This window comes from Juglans microcarpa x Juglans regia, chromosome 3S (assembly GCF_004785595.1).
Source record: "Juglans microcarpa x Juglans regia isolate MS1-56 chromosome 3S, Jm3101_v1.0, whole genome shotgun sequence".
In the NCBI taxonomy this organism is placed as follows: Eukaryota; Viridiplantae; Streptophyta; class Magnoliopsida; order Fagales; family Juglandaceae; genus Juglans; species Juglans microcarpa x Juglans regia.
In genome coordinates, this window is record NC_054599.1 from 25,940,828 (window position 1) to 25,955,262 (window position 14,435).

Below are 14,435 nucleotides of genomic sequence, written 5' to 3' on the forward strand. Positions count from 1 at the left end.
TGTATGTATGACTGACAATATGCACAGAGCATATCATCCTTCACACCTAAGGATAATGTTAGAGCCACTCTTATATTATATCGATAGTATAAATTGTATTTTTTAAAAAATATTTTTTAAGCTCTTTTAAATATATATAAAAAATCACAAATTAATTAAAAAATAATTACTTAATCATTAAGTAAAAAATAAGTTGGTAGGTATTGTCAGTATCCAGTAATATTTCTCGATTGGAATATCATTTCACTAACATCTAAATGTCAAGACTTGATTTTTAATATTTGAATTTTAAAATTTATATTTCAAATTAAATTATACCATATATAAACCATATGTAATATAGAGATTTTAAAATAGGAGTTTAGTTTTATTCTTCTCTTTAAATTACCCATTTTTTGGCGAAACAAGTAGTAGCATCTTGACATGTTTTCATTAGAATGTTTATTCTTTTTTGTTAGCATAATAAAGCAAAGAATGTCAAAAGTTTTCCTCAAAGATGTTTGGTGTATGGTGTATAGAACCTAAGCCATGAGATATAATCGAGAGAAACGTTTCGTTTCGTCTCTGAGTTTGAACAGGTATTGGCTGACTTCTAAAGGAGAGAGGCCCCCACTCCCCACACACACGGTGACCAGACCAAAGATGGGAAAAAATAAAAAAATACCCATTACAATACCCATTTACAAAGAACTGATGTTAATGTATGCTCAAGAAACCCAAACAACAGCTGTAATAATCAAAACAAACAACAGTGTCAGCAATAAATCCAACAAATACAAACAGAACTGCAGAAAGTCAATAAGGGCAAGCTCTGCCTTTTAGCCTCTCTATACGATTACTACTTCAACGATTTTTTTCTCATTACACACCCCTACATGATATATCCTTCTATATCAATTTTCTGGTTCATGGTGGTTTCGTGTTGTTATATCTCTCCAAAAGGACTCGGAAATTGAGAATTCAAGTCCTGGGCAGTTTGTTTTCTCTCGTTTTGCTGGAAAATTAAGGGGGTTCTTGGATCGGTAAGGGAAATTCTAAATTACCCAATTGCTGATTTTGTTTGTTTTTTGGTTCTCGGACAAGTGATGAGGAGTTTTGGATGGTGGGGTTGTTTGGATGGTCATAATTCTTGTTTTGATGTTGCAGGTTGTGATTTTCCCGGGGAAGTTGTGGTTTTTTCTGAGGTGGGGGGTTTTGGTGTCGGGAATTGGCAGGAGAGATATATGTTGGTTGGAAGAAGAAGGAGCTGAGGTGGCGCTGAATTATATGGATAGTTTGTGTTGCTTCGGTTCTGTGTCTCAGGTATGGATATCTGCATCTTTTCAATTTGCTGTGCCGTGCATTATATGCCAATATTCTTGTATTTGTAGATGTCCTTGCTGTTTTGGGATTTAGACTCGGAAAAGGCATTTGATCTATCTTGTTATATAACGATCTAGTAATAGATTTGGCTATTCCACATAAGTTTAACGGAAAGGTACTGTTTGTTAATAGCTGGGCAAGGCGAATTTACACTACTCTCTAGTTTAGTGAGGGTTACAGTAGGTGCACGAATTTTCAAAAATAAGAATGAAAACGTTTTTAAAACAAAATCTCAATCCCCCGCACACGCCGTTTATAGTATTAGAAAAATAAGGGAAAGAGAAGGAAGTTGCTTAAAGAAATGCTATAGTATACCAAGGAAACGAATTTTTGAGTTTTTTTGTTTGTTGTTACTTGTACTTTTAATGAATGAATAAGCAAATATTGAAAAACCTTTCAACATTTCTGGTAAAAGGCTGTATCTAGGAGAGTGCAGTGAGATAATCATAATTTCAAAAGCATACTATATCATCTTTCATATTTTCAGATACTAAATGAAGAAGCTGTTTTTTGAGTTTATACTGTTTTGTGGCTTCCTATCTTCATTTGAATCTTGGTTCGTAGATAATCTTTTGTGTGTATTTGATTGGTAGATTTTGTAGAATACAGATGCTGATTCTGAGAATGGGTTAATCTGGTTGATGCCCATGGATTTACAAGTTTTATCATGCCGAAAATGTGGCAAATTCCTGCTGAACATGAGATTTTTTAGATGGATTTATAGTATAAGGTTAACTTTTAGAGTTCAATTCACTAAATAAGATTTTTACTCATTCTTAGATATGCACTTTCAGTTTTTGAAATTCATTTTGTTTCTTTTCTTATAAAAATTATGCATGAGTTATTTAATGTTGAAATTTTCCTTGTCTTTAGGTTGGAGGACGTTCTTCATGTGGCTCTGGCAAGGGCAAGAGCCATCAGAGCCCAGTCAAGTATGGCTTTAGCCTAGTTAAGGGGAAAGCAAATCATCCCATGGAGGATTACCATGTTGCAAAGTTTGTTCACTTCCAAGGACACGAGCTTGGGCTTTTTGCTATATATGATGGGCATTTGGGAGATAGCGTACCTGCATATCTACAAAAGCATCTGTTTCCCAATATCTTAAAGGATGTGAGTGATCTAAAGTGAAGCCTTAAATTTTTGGATCCTTATCTTAAAGGGCTCAAGAGAAAATTATCCTCTGAATGTTGCCTTAAAGGCACTTACTCCTCCTGTAAGAACAGGACAAAGGATGAGTTCATGTGTTCAAAATGACACATGTAACTTATCACTTATGAAAATGATTATTTTCTTCTGGTCATAGCAACCACAGTAATTATGATTGCTCCACATAGATTCCATTTTACATGTCTTTGTAGGGGAGAAAAAAGAGTAATATTAAAAATGGCTCTAAAAAGATCAGAATCATCCCAATCTTTCACCATAAGATGGATTAAAATTTCTAGTGAGAGCCCTATGTCCTTTTACACACACTGGTATGAGAAAGGTGCTTACATTATGTTTTATAATCAATTCCAGGAGGAGTTTTGGACCGATACCAACAGGTCCGTTACTAAAGCCTATGAGAGAACAGACCAAGCAATTCTCTCGCACAGTCCCGACTTGGGGCGAGGTGGATCCACTGCAGTCACCGCAATTCTAATAAATGGTCAGAAGTTATGCATAGCAAATGTTGGAGATTCACGAGCGGTTCTTTCAAGGAGGGGGCAGGCAATACAGATGACCACCGATCATGAGCCCAACACTGAGCGAGGCATCATTGAGAACAAAGGCGGCTTTGTCTCAAATATGCCAGGTTCTTTTACACATCTTTAGGCCTATGGTGTGAGTATGTTTTGGTAGAGGGGTTATGGGTGTGTGGTTGCTTGTATGTGTAAGAGAAATGGTGAGACTGAAGATCATTTGTGACTTCATTGCCTAGTTGGAGTGGAGTTATGGCCTTCATTTTTGTGGTATTTGGGGTGTGATGGGTTATTTCTAACTCATTGCTTGCTGTGCTTCAACATTATCGAAGGAAACCTAGTTCATACAGGAACAATGTCTGGTTCTGTATGCTTCCTATTATCATCATATTCTTGATTGTGATTTGTGGAGGGGGTGGGGTGGGGAATTTGATATAACATCACGCATACCAAAGTTATTCTTTCTGATATTGGATGAAAAAAAATTATCTTGTGCAAAAATAAAATGGGTCACGTCTGGTAGGTTGAACTGTTTGAAGGGGTTTTGCTAGATTGGCTGTATATAAGATATTTTGCAGTGCAGGTTTCGCAAATTATATAGTCCATGTGCCAAACCTCACTTTTGAACCAATGGGGTATAACTCAACTGATAATCAGATAGAGAGAGGTTAAAATAGTTGCTTGAGGAAGCATATAGGACCTGTGGCTTTGGAGTAGTTTGTAGCTCAAGCGAGGAAGATCACTCAAATTACTGTATAGGCAAGTAATTTCTCACGTGAGAGTCTAGATCAATAGGAAGACCCTAATTATATGATGTGCCGAAGGCTGCACTTGTTAAAGCCCCGATATTGGTGCTTGCTTTGACCACATCAAGTCTCTTCCTCTTGTCTTATTTTTTGTATTGAAAGGTTATGGTATATTAGCAGGCCTGGAACGTTTTTCTCCCCCTGTGAGACTGCTGCTCTTCTCCTTTTATCAATTTCTCTTTCAACTGTTCTCTTACTTCTATGCAGTTTCCTTGTGTACAAATCTATTTGTTGCACGTGAATTCGATTTCTGTGTCATACATATTACAATGATCCTAGGTTTTTGTTATAATAACTAATGCATGTTGCTCGCTTATTAGGGGATGTTGCAAGAGTGAATGGCCAGCTAGCAGTTTCTCGAGCTTTCGGAGACAAGAACCTCAAATCACATTTGCGATGTGATCCAGATATACAAAATGCTAATATTGACTCAGATACTGATCTTCTCATACTTGCGAGTGACGGTTTATGGAAGGTGATCCACCTCTCTCTCTCTCTCTCTCTCTCGTGTACTGCATTTATCTTTATTGATTGTTTTCAATCAATCTAGGTCATGGCTAATCAAGAGGCAGTTGATATTGCAAAGAAGATCAAGAATCCACAGAAGGCAGCCAAGCAACTAGCTGCTGAGGCATTGAAAAGAGACAGTAAGGATGACATCTCCTGCATTGTAGTCCGTTTCAAAGGGTGATGCATAATAAAAAAAATAGTGCCCGGTTTCAGAACTTGTATGTCAAAAGGTTTCCAAGCATTGATGCAATTCCATAGGCTGATACCAGTTCAGAAATCTCATCAAACCCTGCATATTTTCGAAATTCACTTTAAAAGAATAGGTTATTTATCCCCTCCCCTCCCCCACCCCCTCCATCTCCCTCCGCGCCCGCTGTAAATTTCTTGCATTTAGGTGGTATGCTTTGATATTGCTTCATTTCTTCAGGTGTAGATTAATATTTAAATACCGTTTATTTTTCTATGTAAGTTGCGTTGTGACTTCAAAGCAGAGTGTGGAGACTGCCATAATATATACAGAACAAAGTACATGGGTTGTATGCAATTGTTACAGTGGATACAAGAATGCAACTCCCCTCTAGGATTTGCTTTGCTGAGCAAACCTTTGATGGGAAAATTATTATCACAAGTTATATGTACTGTCCTTAGCAGTATTCATATTTTTTTAAGCATATTAAACTTATTGTTGATATTATTAAGGTTAAGGATGGCCTTAAGAGGATACCGATTGTACTGAAACTCAAAACAATCTCCAATTATCTACATATGGATGTTCTTTTTCTTCAAATATGCCATGTGCATAATCTATTATGTGAAAAAAGAGGGATCTCATTTCAAAGTCTCCTCTCCAAATTTGGTGAAAGTTGGTTGCGTTCGAGTAGTGAGGTATATTTAAGTATTCTGTGAATAGTAATGAAAAAGTAATAATAGAATATTAAATAGTAGTGAAAAGTAGATAAAAATTAATAATAAAATAATAAATAGTAGTGAGGTATTACGAGAATATTTTCGTACCCGAAAGGAGAGAAAAAATTGAAAGGTAGAAAAAAAATAAAATTACACTTTGCATCTACTAGTTATTTGGAAAAGGATAAACACAATATTTTACATAATTATGATTTAAAATGTGGGGTAAATACTTACCATTTTATAAAAACGCGAATGAATACTAGGGAAGAAAGACTTGTCGTCGAAGTTGTAAAATAATAAATGCTGGGATTCCAAAAATGGGCCCCGAACATTTCTCCTAATGGTTTTTTTTATTTTTTTATTTAATGATTAATTAAAAAAATATTTTTTAATAATATTATGAATTTTTTATATTTTTTAAAAATATTTATAATGATTAAAAAAAATACAAGAAAGAAAAGAAGAGAATAATAAAAAATGAAAATGTACTATTTAGAACATTCTTCGAAACAATTTTTCGGTGGCTACAGTGACACTATAATTGCGTTTAGGTTTAAATATTTGTCGTTTAGCCAGAGCCCCGAACACCCACAAAAGTCAGACTGCACATTCACCACACGTCTCTCTCTCTCCTCTTCCGGTTTCTAATATCTACGGTCCAGAAATACGTCCTTTTGCCTTCAGACTCTTAACATCATAATCTCTCCCTTCCCGACTGTTCCTCGATTTTACGGTCTGCATATAGAGAAAAAGATTAGATAAGAAGATCGCATGAGCATGATGGAAGGTTCTCCCACCACCATAGCTCCCCTACTCCTCCGAAACCTATTAACCTCCATTTTTATCCACGCCGATAATTCCCTTCTAAGCTTATCCCAGAAATACAAACCTCTCCAAGTTATTCGCTATACTCTATTCTCTTCCTTTCTTTTCCTTTCACGTATTCTTCCCTCTTTCTTTCCTTCTCTCAATCCTTTTAATCTCGAAGACCCTTTTCATAAACCCACCAAAAAAACTGATAACTACGTGCCCGCTTCTGGTGCCGGCGATTCCGGTATCGCTCGAGCACTTTCGCAGCTTTTGTCCCTTGTTAATGAAATCCCCGTCAGCTCTAGGAAGTATGAAGTTGTTCGGTCTTTAGCGGAGAGGCTCATTGACGAGAACAACAGGGAGGGTCTCGAGGCTTTGCGGGAGGTCAACCGTACGGCTCTTTCGTCTGCTTTTGCGAGGACTCTTGGACAGCTCGAAGCCGCCTTGGTTGACGGAGGGCAGGAGCGGGCCGGCAGCGATGGCGGTTCGATGTCCGGACGGGTTGAGCACCGGGTGAGCCGCGTTTTAAGGGCGGTTCGTGTTCTTGGGAATGTGGTGAGAAGCCGAGCTGGAAGGTCGACGGAGGAGATGAGCGGGTCGGACACTTCGGCCGAGAAGCTGGCGGCTGAGCTGCTATGGTTGGCTCAGAAGTTGGCAGCTTGTGGGTGCGCGGAAGAAGCTGTTCGGAGATGGGCAAGTGCTCCTAATTTGGCTTGGCTGGCTCTATGGGCTGAGCCGCGGCTGCAGGGTTCCCTCGTCAAGATATCAGGTACCCTCTCATACGATTCCTACAATTTGACGTAGTAAATCCAAAGTGAGAATTCCAATGGACCAATACAATCTGTGGGCCATTAGGCAAATTGGTATTGACCTTTTGGTGCAAATTGAACCGTAGGAAATGACATAATTAATTATATGAAGTATATACTATATATAATGTTCATAAGCTGCTATTTATTTATAATATGTCAATTTTAATAAGAATGACGGGCAATAAAAAAAAGAAAATGATATTGGTATAATTTCTTTTTCTATAATTATGTTTTAAAATGAGAATATTTATGTAAAATGATTTTATTTTTATGAGTTTTTTTTAAATTTTTTTTATAAAAATGTCCATAATTCAGAACATGATTAAAAAAAAAAATAATTATTCTCATCAACTACTATTTAATACCCCACATTTTATAAAAAATACCTCACTATAAAAAAAATTATCAAGTGTAGAGCATGGGATAAATAGTAAAATTATAAAAAAAAAACAAAAAGATCGTAAAGAAGGGGTGGTATGAGTATCATTTTTAATAAAAAAAAATCTAAATTGAATAATCCCATTTCTTGAAAGAAAAAGTTGTTATTTTCCACCTAAATTGTATTGGTGTAAGTAATACTATTATGTTGGCTCATATGCAGAGAATATACTTCTGGGATGGAATGTTAATTTGTTTCAATGTCTCATATTGTTGCACACTTTTTTTTTTTGTCACACAAACGCTTGATGATTGATTGGTAATTGTCATCTTCTAATTCCTAATTAGATGCCACCATATGTTGGAATTTGTTTTGAAAATTTTTATTCATTATCTCTATACTATATATTTATTTTTATTTTTTATTTTTTTTAATAAATATATAGTATATGAATGATGAGTAGAAAAATTTAACTAATTTAATAAAAAAAAAATGTGACGTACGATATAAGCCGCTGGTAGCAAAGCATTTGTCTTATTATTATAGCCCTCACTAGACTATTCAACAGTATTTTTAATGATGAGGAACCTAGTGTTTGTCATAAAGCTTGGAAATCAATGCACCATCATCGGGCAACTAAGCATTATCCTTCTAACACTGCTACAGGGACAGATGGTTTGGTCGATATTTTTTTTAAAATATCTTATAAATATTTAAAAGAAAAATAAAATACACAAATTCATAATCGCTTTTTTCATTATTAAAAAAATAAAAATAAAAACAGAATCAGTCAAATGGGGCACATCATCGTATCCTTCTAATTATTAGTTGGGATTGTGAGTCTTTGACTTCAAGGACTTTGAATAGATCTAGTAGCTGGCTGACAGCCATCTTTACTGGACTTTCTCGGCCGCACAAGATTATTATTAGAAATTTGAAAATTATGCTAGAAGGGAGCTGGATGCAAGTCATTTTAATGCTGATCATTAAAAAAACGATATTAAAAAAAACTGGCATATTTGTAATTTTGTACATTTATATACGAGATATCTACTTGGTTGCAGCATTCTTGTTCGAGCAAGTCAAAGATCTGGAAGTGGACGAAACTGAAGAAGTCAAGAAGGAGCAGCAAAGGCAGACAAAGATGATGATGCTGATGTCGTGGCTACCACTGCTATGTAGAGCAAGCAATGGCACGGATGTCCCTGTTCTGAGCATCCGCGAAAGAGCCGAACTGGAGATTGTGTTGGAGGAGACCATAGAGCTTTTGGAGCAGCAGGAGCAGGAGCAGGTTTTCTCTCTGTGGCTCCACCACTTCACGCGTTGCCCCTCCTCCGACTGGCCAAACCTCCATGCCTCCTATACTCGCTGGTGCAATGCTTCTCGAAGGCTCCTTGTCATCCAATGAAATTAACGGCATAAAGTAAATATATATATATATATATATATATATGCTCAAGAGACGACATAATTAATTATATTGTTAATTTGCCGAGTATTTTTATTATTTCTTAATTTAAGTACTGGTAATTAAATTGAATGTACAGCTATTTAATTAAGGCTATGTACAGGACTATGTTATTACGTACTAGGCTGCTTATAATATCTTCGATCTATCAGATGATCAGGAATATGTGTGTATATATATATATATATATATATATATATATATATATAACGAGTCAATTAGGATCGTATTTATTACAACGAAATATTGCATATTTAAGATTTACTGAAGAACCATAACAAATACATGATATTATATAGACTGCAGGGCATGCAGGAAGTATTCCACGCCAAGCAGTAATTAATTATTATTTTGATTATTTATTATATATATTCCTCATTCTGCACACAAAAACTGGCCTTTTGCAAAAAGGTACAGTTATTCCAACTGTGTTTAATTTGACGATCGTTGCAATGTCGACGGCAAATCCCATACATATGTATGATCTACTGCAAAAACTTCTTCAAGGAAACCTCGAATTTCTGAGACGATGATAGCAGAGGATCCTGCACTCCATGCAATCAGGCCAATATGCATTAATAAACACGTCTGGCAGTGTACTCTGTGCATGTGATCTATATATCAATATTATATATCCTGTCCTATATATATTATATATGCTGAGAACGAATGCAATAATGTGATCATATTCTAACGTACCCTATTTTTCTTTCCTTTTTTTCCTTCTTTTCTTTCTCCTATAATTACTTTTTTGGACTGAGCCTCCGTCGCTGGGTCGTTAATTAATTACTTCCACTCCATATTTGGTCGATCGTAACATATAATCATATAATTTCTAAATGAAAATTGAAAATCTGACTATTACTGATCAGAACCCCCGGGGGGGGGGGGGGGGGGGGGGTGGGGGGTGGGGGTGGGTGGGGGGGAGAGAGAATATCATGTGACCATAAGAGGGGTCATGATCAGCTAACCTCTAATTTTTTGCGATGAAAAATTCTCTGTAAGAACCTCGAATTGAGGATCATGCTTTTATTGTTAACTTGTTGAATAAAGTCGTGCATTTTGTCGAGTAGAACTTCGTACGTTATTTCAGAATCCTTCCCAACCATTTGGATCAAAATAGAGGTCATTGCACCATTCATTTCCTTTTTCGAGAAAGCCTGCATATGAATGGTAATATATATATATATATATATATATAAATGGTTCAATCAAGCTGATGATCCGTCACTTGATCTTGCTGGAAAGTCATCATCAGAATAAATTCTTGAGCAATGAAATTCTCTTACATTGGTATCGGAAGTCATCTGATCATCTCCACAAGCACTTAGACAAATTGCCAATCCAGTACCGCTTGCACTACTTTTGTCTGCTAATTTTGATGGAGGTCTGTTGCTTTCCCAGTCCTTCCTGCAGCAAGTCCCAAGCGAAAATTGAACAATTGTAATCGTGCACAACAAATATTAATGCAATGAGCTAGCTATGCATGCATTTGCATATCCCCCATTACTTTTAAATTATTATTTCTTCAAATTCTATATATATAAATTTCGGTTGGTGTTCAATCTAGTGTGTGTGTGTGTGTGTGTAAGATCAGTTTTAGAATATAAATCGTGCGCATATATACTAGTCATGATCACCTCTGTAGGTCGTATGTGTAGTCTAGATCAAGAATGGTTCCACTATGACAAGCATCGACAATTGCATGAAGTGTGACACCCTCCTTGAGCGGCCGAACTATGGTGGAATGTATCTCGTTATCAAGGATCATCCCCTCTTGCATAAAGTCAACCGGACAGATTGTTTCATCAAACCCATCGAGCTCTTCGTTTGTGACATCAGGTTGTCGTAAGCCATGTCCGGAGTAGTAGAACACCAGTAAATCTCCAGACTCTGAACCCTCCACAAGCCATTTTAAGGAGTCTTGGATATTCTTCTTAGTTGGAGTAAAATCACTTCCTTCATCTTCTTCTGCATAATTATAATTGTATTATTAATATAATCTTTTCACCAAGTGACGAGTAGTACTACTTATGCGTTCTATATATATATGGTTTTAGAAAAAAAAAAAAAAAATTATTAGGATATTCATGAGACAGGATGAAGATCATGATATATATAAATACCTGTGAGGATGCGAATACACTCCCGAGGATAACCGAAGTGTTGAATCAACAAATTTTTCATGTCTCTCACATCATTAATAGTTCCGCTGAGGCTGTATGTCTTATTCCGGTGAGTAACCCCACAAAGAAGTGCTCGCTTCGGCCTTCCGCGGGGTGCCTCTGCAGAAGAAACTGAAGGAGATGGCTTAATATCAAGCGAAGAAGAATAACTTTGGCTGGCTGCAGTAGTACTTATACCACTACTACTGCTGCTTGATTTCTGCTTATTCTTCTGAAACTCTTTACTAACATTTCTAGATGTCTGAAGATCAGGCTTCGAGTATAGTACTGACTGTATGAAATGCCATCCTAGGTGGCTGCAGCCACTTGACGATGTGCTTATTCTTGTAACGGCATTAGTGCATTCTCTGCAACGAATACTACTTCCCGAGTGCTTGGGCAATAAATACTGTTTATTGCACCTACTGCATGTGGCTGTTCTTTCCATTTGGTGTGCACTATTTCCGGGCCGGAACGCAATATATAACTATGTACATATTGAAGGATTCCGAAGCTGATGAGCTATATATATTTGTGTATATATATATAGATCGAGAGGCTTCGTTGAATTTGCTGGTAAAATACATGGAGAAGAGCTGATCTGTGGCAGTAGTGATCGATCATGGAGTAGTCACTTTTTGCCCTTGGCTTATTATATTAATCGACCTACTACTGCAGATTCTCTGCTTTTGTAAAATTAATGTCGATTATCTACATGCATGGCATGATACCCTTCAAAACACCAGATCTAGAACACCGATCACTCATATGCCCATTTAAAAGACTAGCGCGCTATTTATTTGCATTGCATGCTCAAATTGCAAGGTGGGAAGAAAATTAAGGAGGAGAAGTGGAATATTAGTAGTACTGAGTATTTCATTCACAAACGAAGCTAGCTATACGCATGATACGTACACCAGCTTGCAGTCATGATCTCCACCGAGACATTAAAATCATGGTAAATGCAACAGCGAGTTCTGGGTCGATCTTGATCTCCTTTTTCGTTTTTCTTCTTCACAAAATAGAAAAATCACTTAATGAAATGTGATGTTATGATCTTATGGCTTGTGGAAAATCAATAAAGCCAAAGGTGCAATATTCCTCAACGACCAATTAAACACTTGCAATATGAGAGCATCATGTCGTCGTCGCTCTTTTTTTATCTCTTTTCCCTTTATTCTCTCCATAACTTTTACAAAGCAAGAGCTTGATGCCTAACCGTCCTTTTATTTATTCAGTGGTCTCTTTTCGTTGAGTAATAATCCTAAATTATTTGTGGATAAGATATCATATATGTTTATAAGAAATGAATAATCATATATTATAGAACGTACCGGTTTTATGAGATGAGTTAGGTTCATAAATTTCTTCACTTTTTAATCTGATTCTTCTTCGATCACGTATTAATTAATATTGGCAGAACCAAAAGTCTCACAAAAATTACCACAAACTATATATATGGTACCGAAATTATATTAATTTGATCTTAGATTCAATATTTTATTTATTTTTCGTTCGCCGTATTCAAGATCGATTTTACCATCTATATAATTAATTAAGCATCTCCTTTACTAATTTTTAAAGCAGTACTCAAAGTATGCTAGCTAGCATACGCGTGTTTTGTATATTTATTATAAAAATATGCAAATCATGTAGTGTTAACGAATCTAATTAATAGATTGTCTGGAATTATTTCACATCATGTATTAATTAGTAGTAATTATATATATTTGAATTATTTTTCTTCTTTATATATTCTGCATGAATGATTCAGCACACAAAAACTGGTTAATTGTAGATTGTAGATCAAGAGTACAATATTTATTCCAACTGTGCATTGACACATCTATGATCATCGATCATGAAAAGCAGCTTGCACTAGACGACTGTGCTTTAATTTGATGTAGCTTGTTGCAATGACGGCATCGTACTGATCTATATGATTTACAACAAAAATTTCCTTGAGAAAATTAAACCAGGATTTCTTGAGACGATGATAACAGAGATTCCTGGATTCCATCATGCATTAATCGGCCAAATGCGCGCATTACATGAGACTCTTCGCTTTTGTAAAATTATAATGTTGAGTATCTGGCCGCAGTACGTACCCTTCAAATTAAATACGTACCAAATCAACACCGACTTTGCAGTATAACTAATTTTATGCTTAAAACCCTAGCTAGCTAGCTAGCTACTCTGGTTATGGTTGACGTGAAAATGGAGGCCGCCATGCATATGCATGGGTTTCCACCTACGTACCTATTCTGTTTTTGAGGAAAAATTAATCTGCTGGGCCGTAGCTAGCTAGGGTACCATATATATATGGAAAAGTCTAAAGAACATATATTTGCATGATCAGCCCATTCAAAGGTACATATATTTGCTCAAATTTTAAGCTGGAAATTAGTAAAGTACAAGAAGTGATTATAATATAGTACTGAGTATTTTAATACAACAATGTTTTGAAAACCGAATTTGGATCTCGAATTTGTGTCTCGAATGGTTTTTTATTTTTTTTTATTTAATGATTAAGGAAATATTTTTTAATAATGTTGTAAATTTTTTATATTTCTTAAAAATATTTATGATGATTAAAAAAATATATAAAAAAAAGAGAAGAAAAATAAAAAAAACTCTTTTTACCTGTTCGGTGGGTTCTCTCATTTTAATATCCAACCTTCATTTGTTTTTTTTTGAAAGGGACGCGTACGTACGTACGTAGTTGAATAGTAAAAGATAACAATATAACGGATGCTCGATCAACTAAAAAAAAAAAAAAAAACGAAGGCCAAGTTTATCCACCTTTATTTTCTAGAGGCCCGGGTGCACGCGTTTCGCCAAATTAAGCACGTTTAATTGCAAAATAAGATTTTAGTTAGAATTAATTTATTAATATTGGTATGATCGATCGCATTCACCCGATTAAACATATATATATCATGACCTAATTTTATCTGGTAGAATCCATGCATGTTCGTGTTCTTTATATGTCAAATCATCAAATGAATTAACTAAACTCTATCGTAAAAATATCATGTCAACATATTATTTTACATTTACATATAACAAATATATATAGATTTTCTGGAATTATTCAACTCGAAGTAGTAATTTATATAAACATGAGCTTATTTCGATTCTTTATATAACAAATATCATTCTGCACATAAAAACTGCAGGCCGGTTGCATATATAAGGCGGCCGGGTACAGTACTAAGTCCAAATGTGCCTTATCGAAACAAGCAATATTATATATTAGCATTGGATTAATGTCCATCATCATATTATATATTAGGTAAATTATTTAATTGCCTAATATATCACTTTTTACCTTTTGTCTATTCGATCCACTTAAAATTTAATCCCACATTAGCGCCTTGTCCATCTATCTATTTATAATATAATATAACAATATTTGTCTTTTATTTTATTTTTTTATCTAATAATTAATTGCAAGAGGTGACGATCATCAATAACTGCCTATTATATATATATATATATATATATATAATGAGCTTACAAGAAACTAATT

The 14,435-nt window shown here is 35.4% G+C and overlaps 3 protein-coding genes across 3 annotated transcripts; 2 read left to right on the forward strand and 1 right to left on the reverse strand.

The window, feature by feature from the left end:
• Positions 1–724: 724 nt before the first annotated feature.
• Positions 725–4,992, forward strand: LOC121258444 (probable protein phosphatase 2C 9). The gene is made up of 6 exons (XM_041159954.1): positions 725–1,022; positions 1,147–1,302; positions 2,236–2,472; positions 2,881–3,157; positions 4,171–4,325; positions 4,401–4,992. The coding sequence occupies exons 2-6, from the start codon at positions 1,267–1,269 to the stop codon at positions 4,539–4,541; spliced, it is 846 nt and encodes a 281-aa protein (XP_041015888.1). The 5' UTR covers positions 725–1,022; positions 1,147–1,266; the 3' UTR covers positions 4,542–4,992.
• Positions 4,993–5,875: 883 nt separating this feature from the next.
• LOC121258442 lies at positions 5,876–8,856 on the forward strand. Its single transcript, XM_041159952.1, has 2 exons — positions 5,876–6,848; positions 8,335–8,856. Exons 1-2 carry the CDS (start codon positions 6,041–6,043, stop codon positions 8,676–8,678), a joined length of 1,152 nt encoding a protein of 383 aa, XP_041015886.1. The 5' UTR covers positions 5,876–6,040; the 3' UTR covers positions 8,679–8,856.
• Positions 8,857–8,971: 115 nt separating this feature from the next.
• Positions 8,972–11,847, reverse strand: LOC121258446 (metacaspase-1-like; the record flags this gene model as incomplete). The annotated part of the gene is made up of 6 exons (XM_041159955.1): positions 8,972–9,283; positions 9,710–9,898; positions 10,028–10,148; positions 10,379–10,709; positions 10,865–11,271; positions 11,819–11,847. Coding segments are annotated over 6 exons (1,137 nt in total), but the record flags the coding sequence as incomplete, so codon positions are not given.
• Between the last annotated feature and the right edge of the window lie 2,588 nt (positions 11,848–14,435).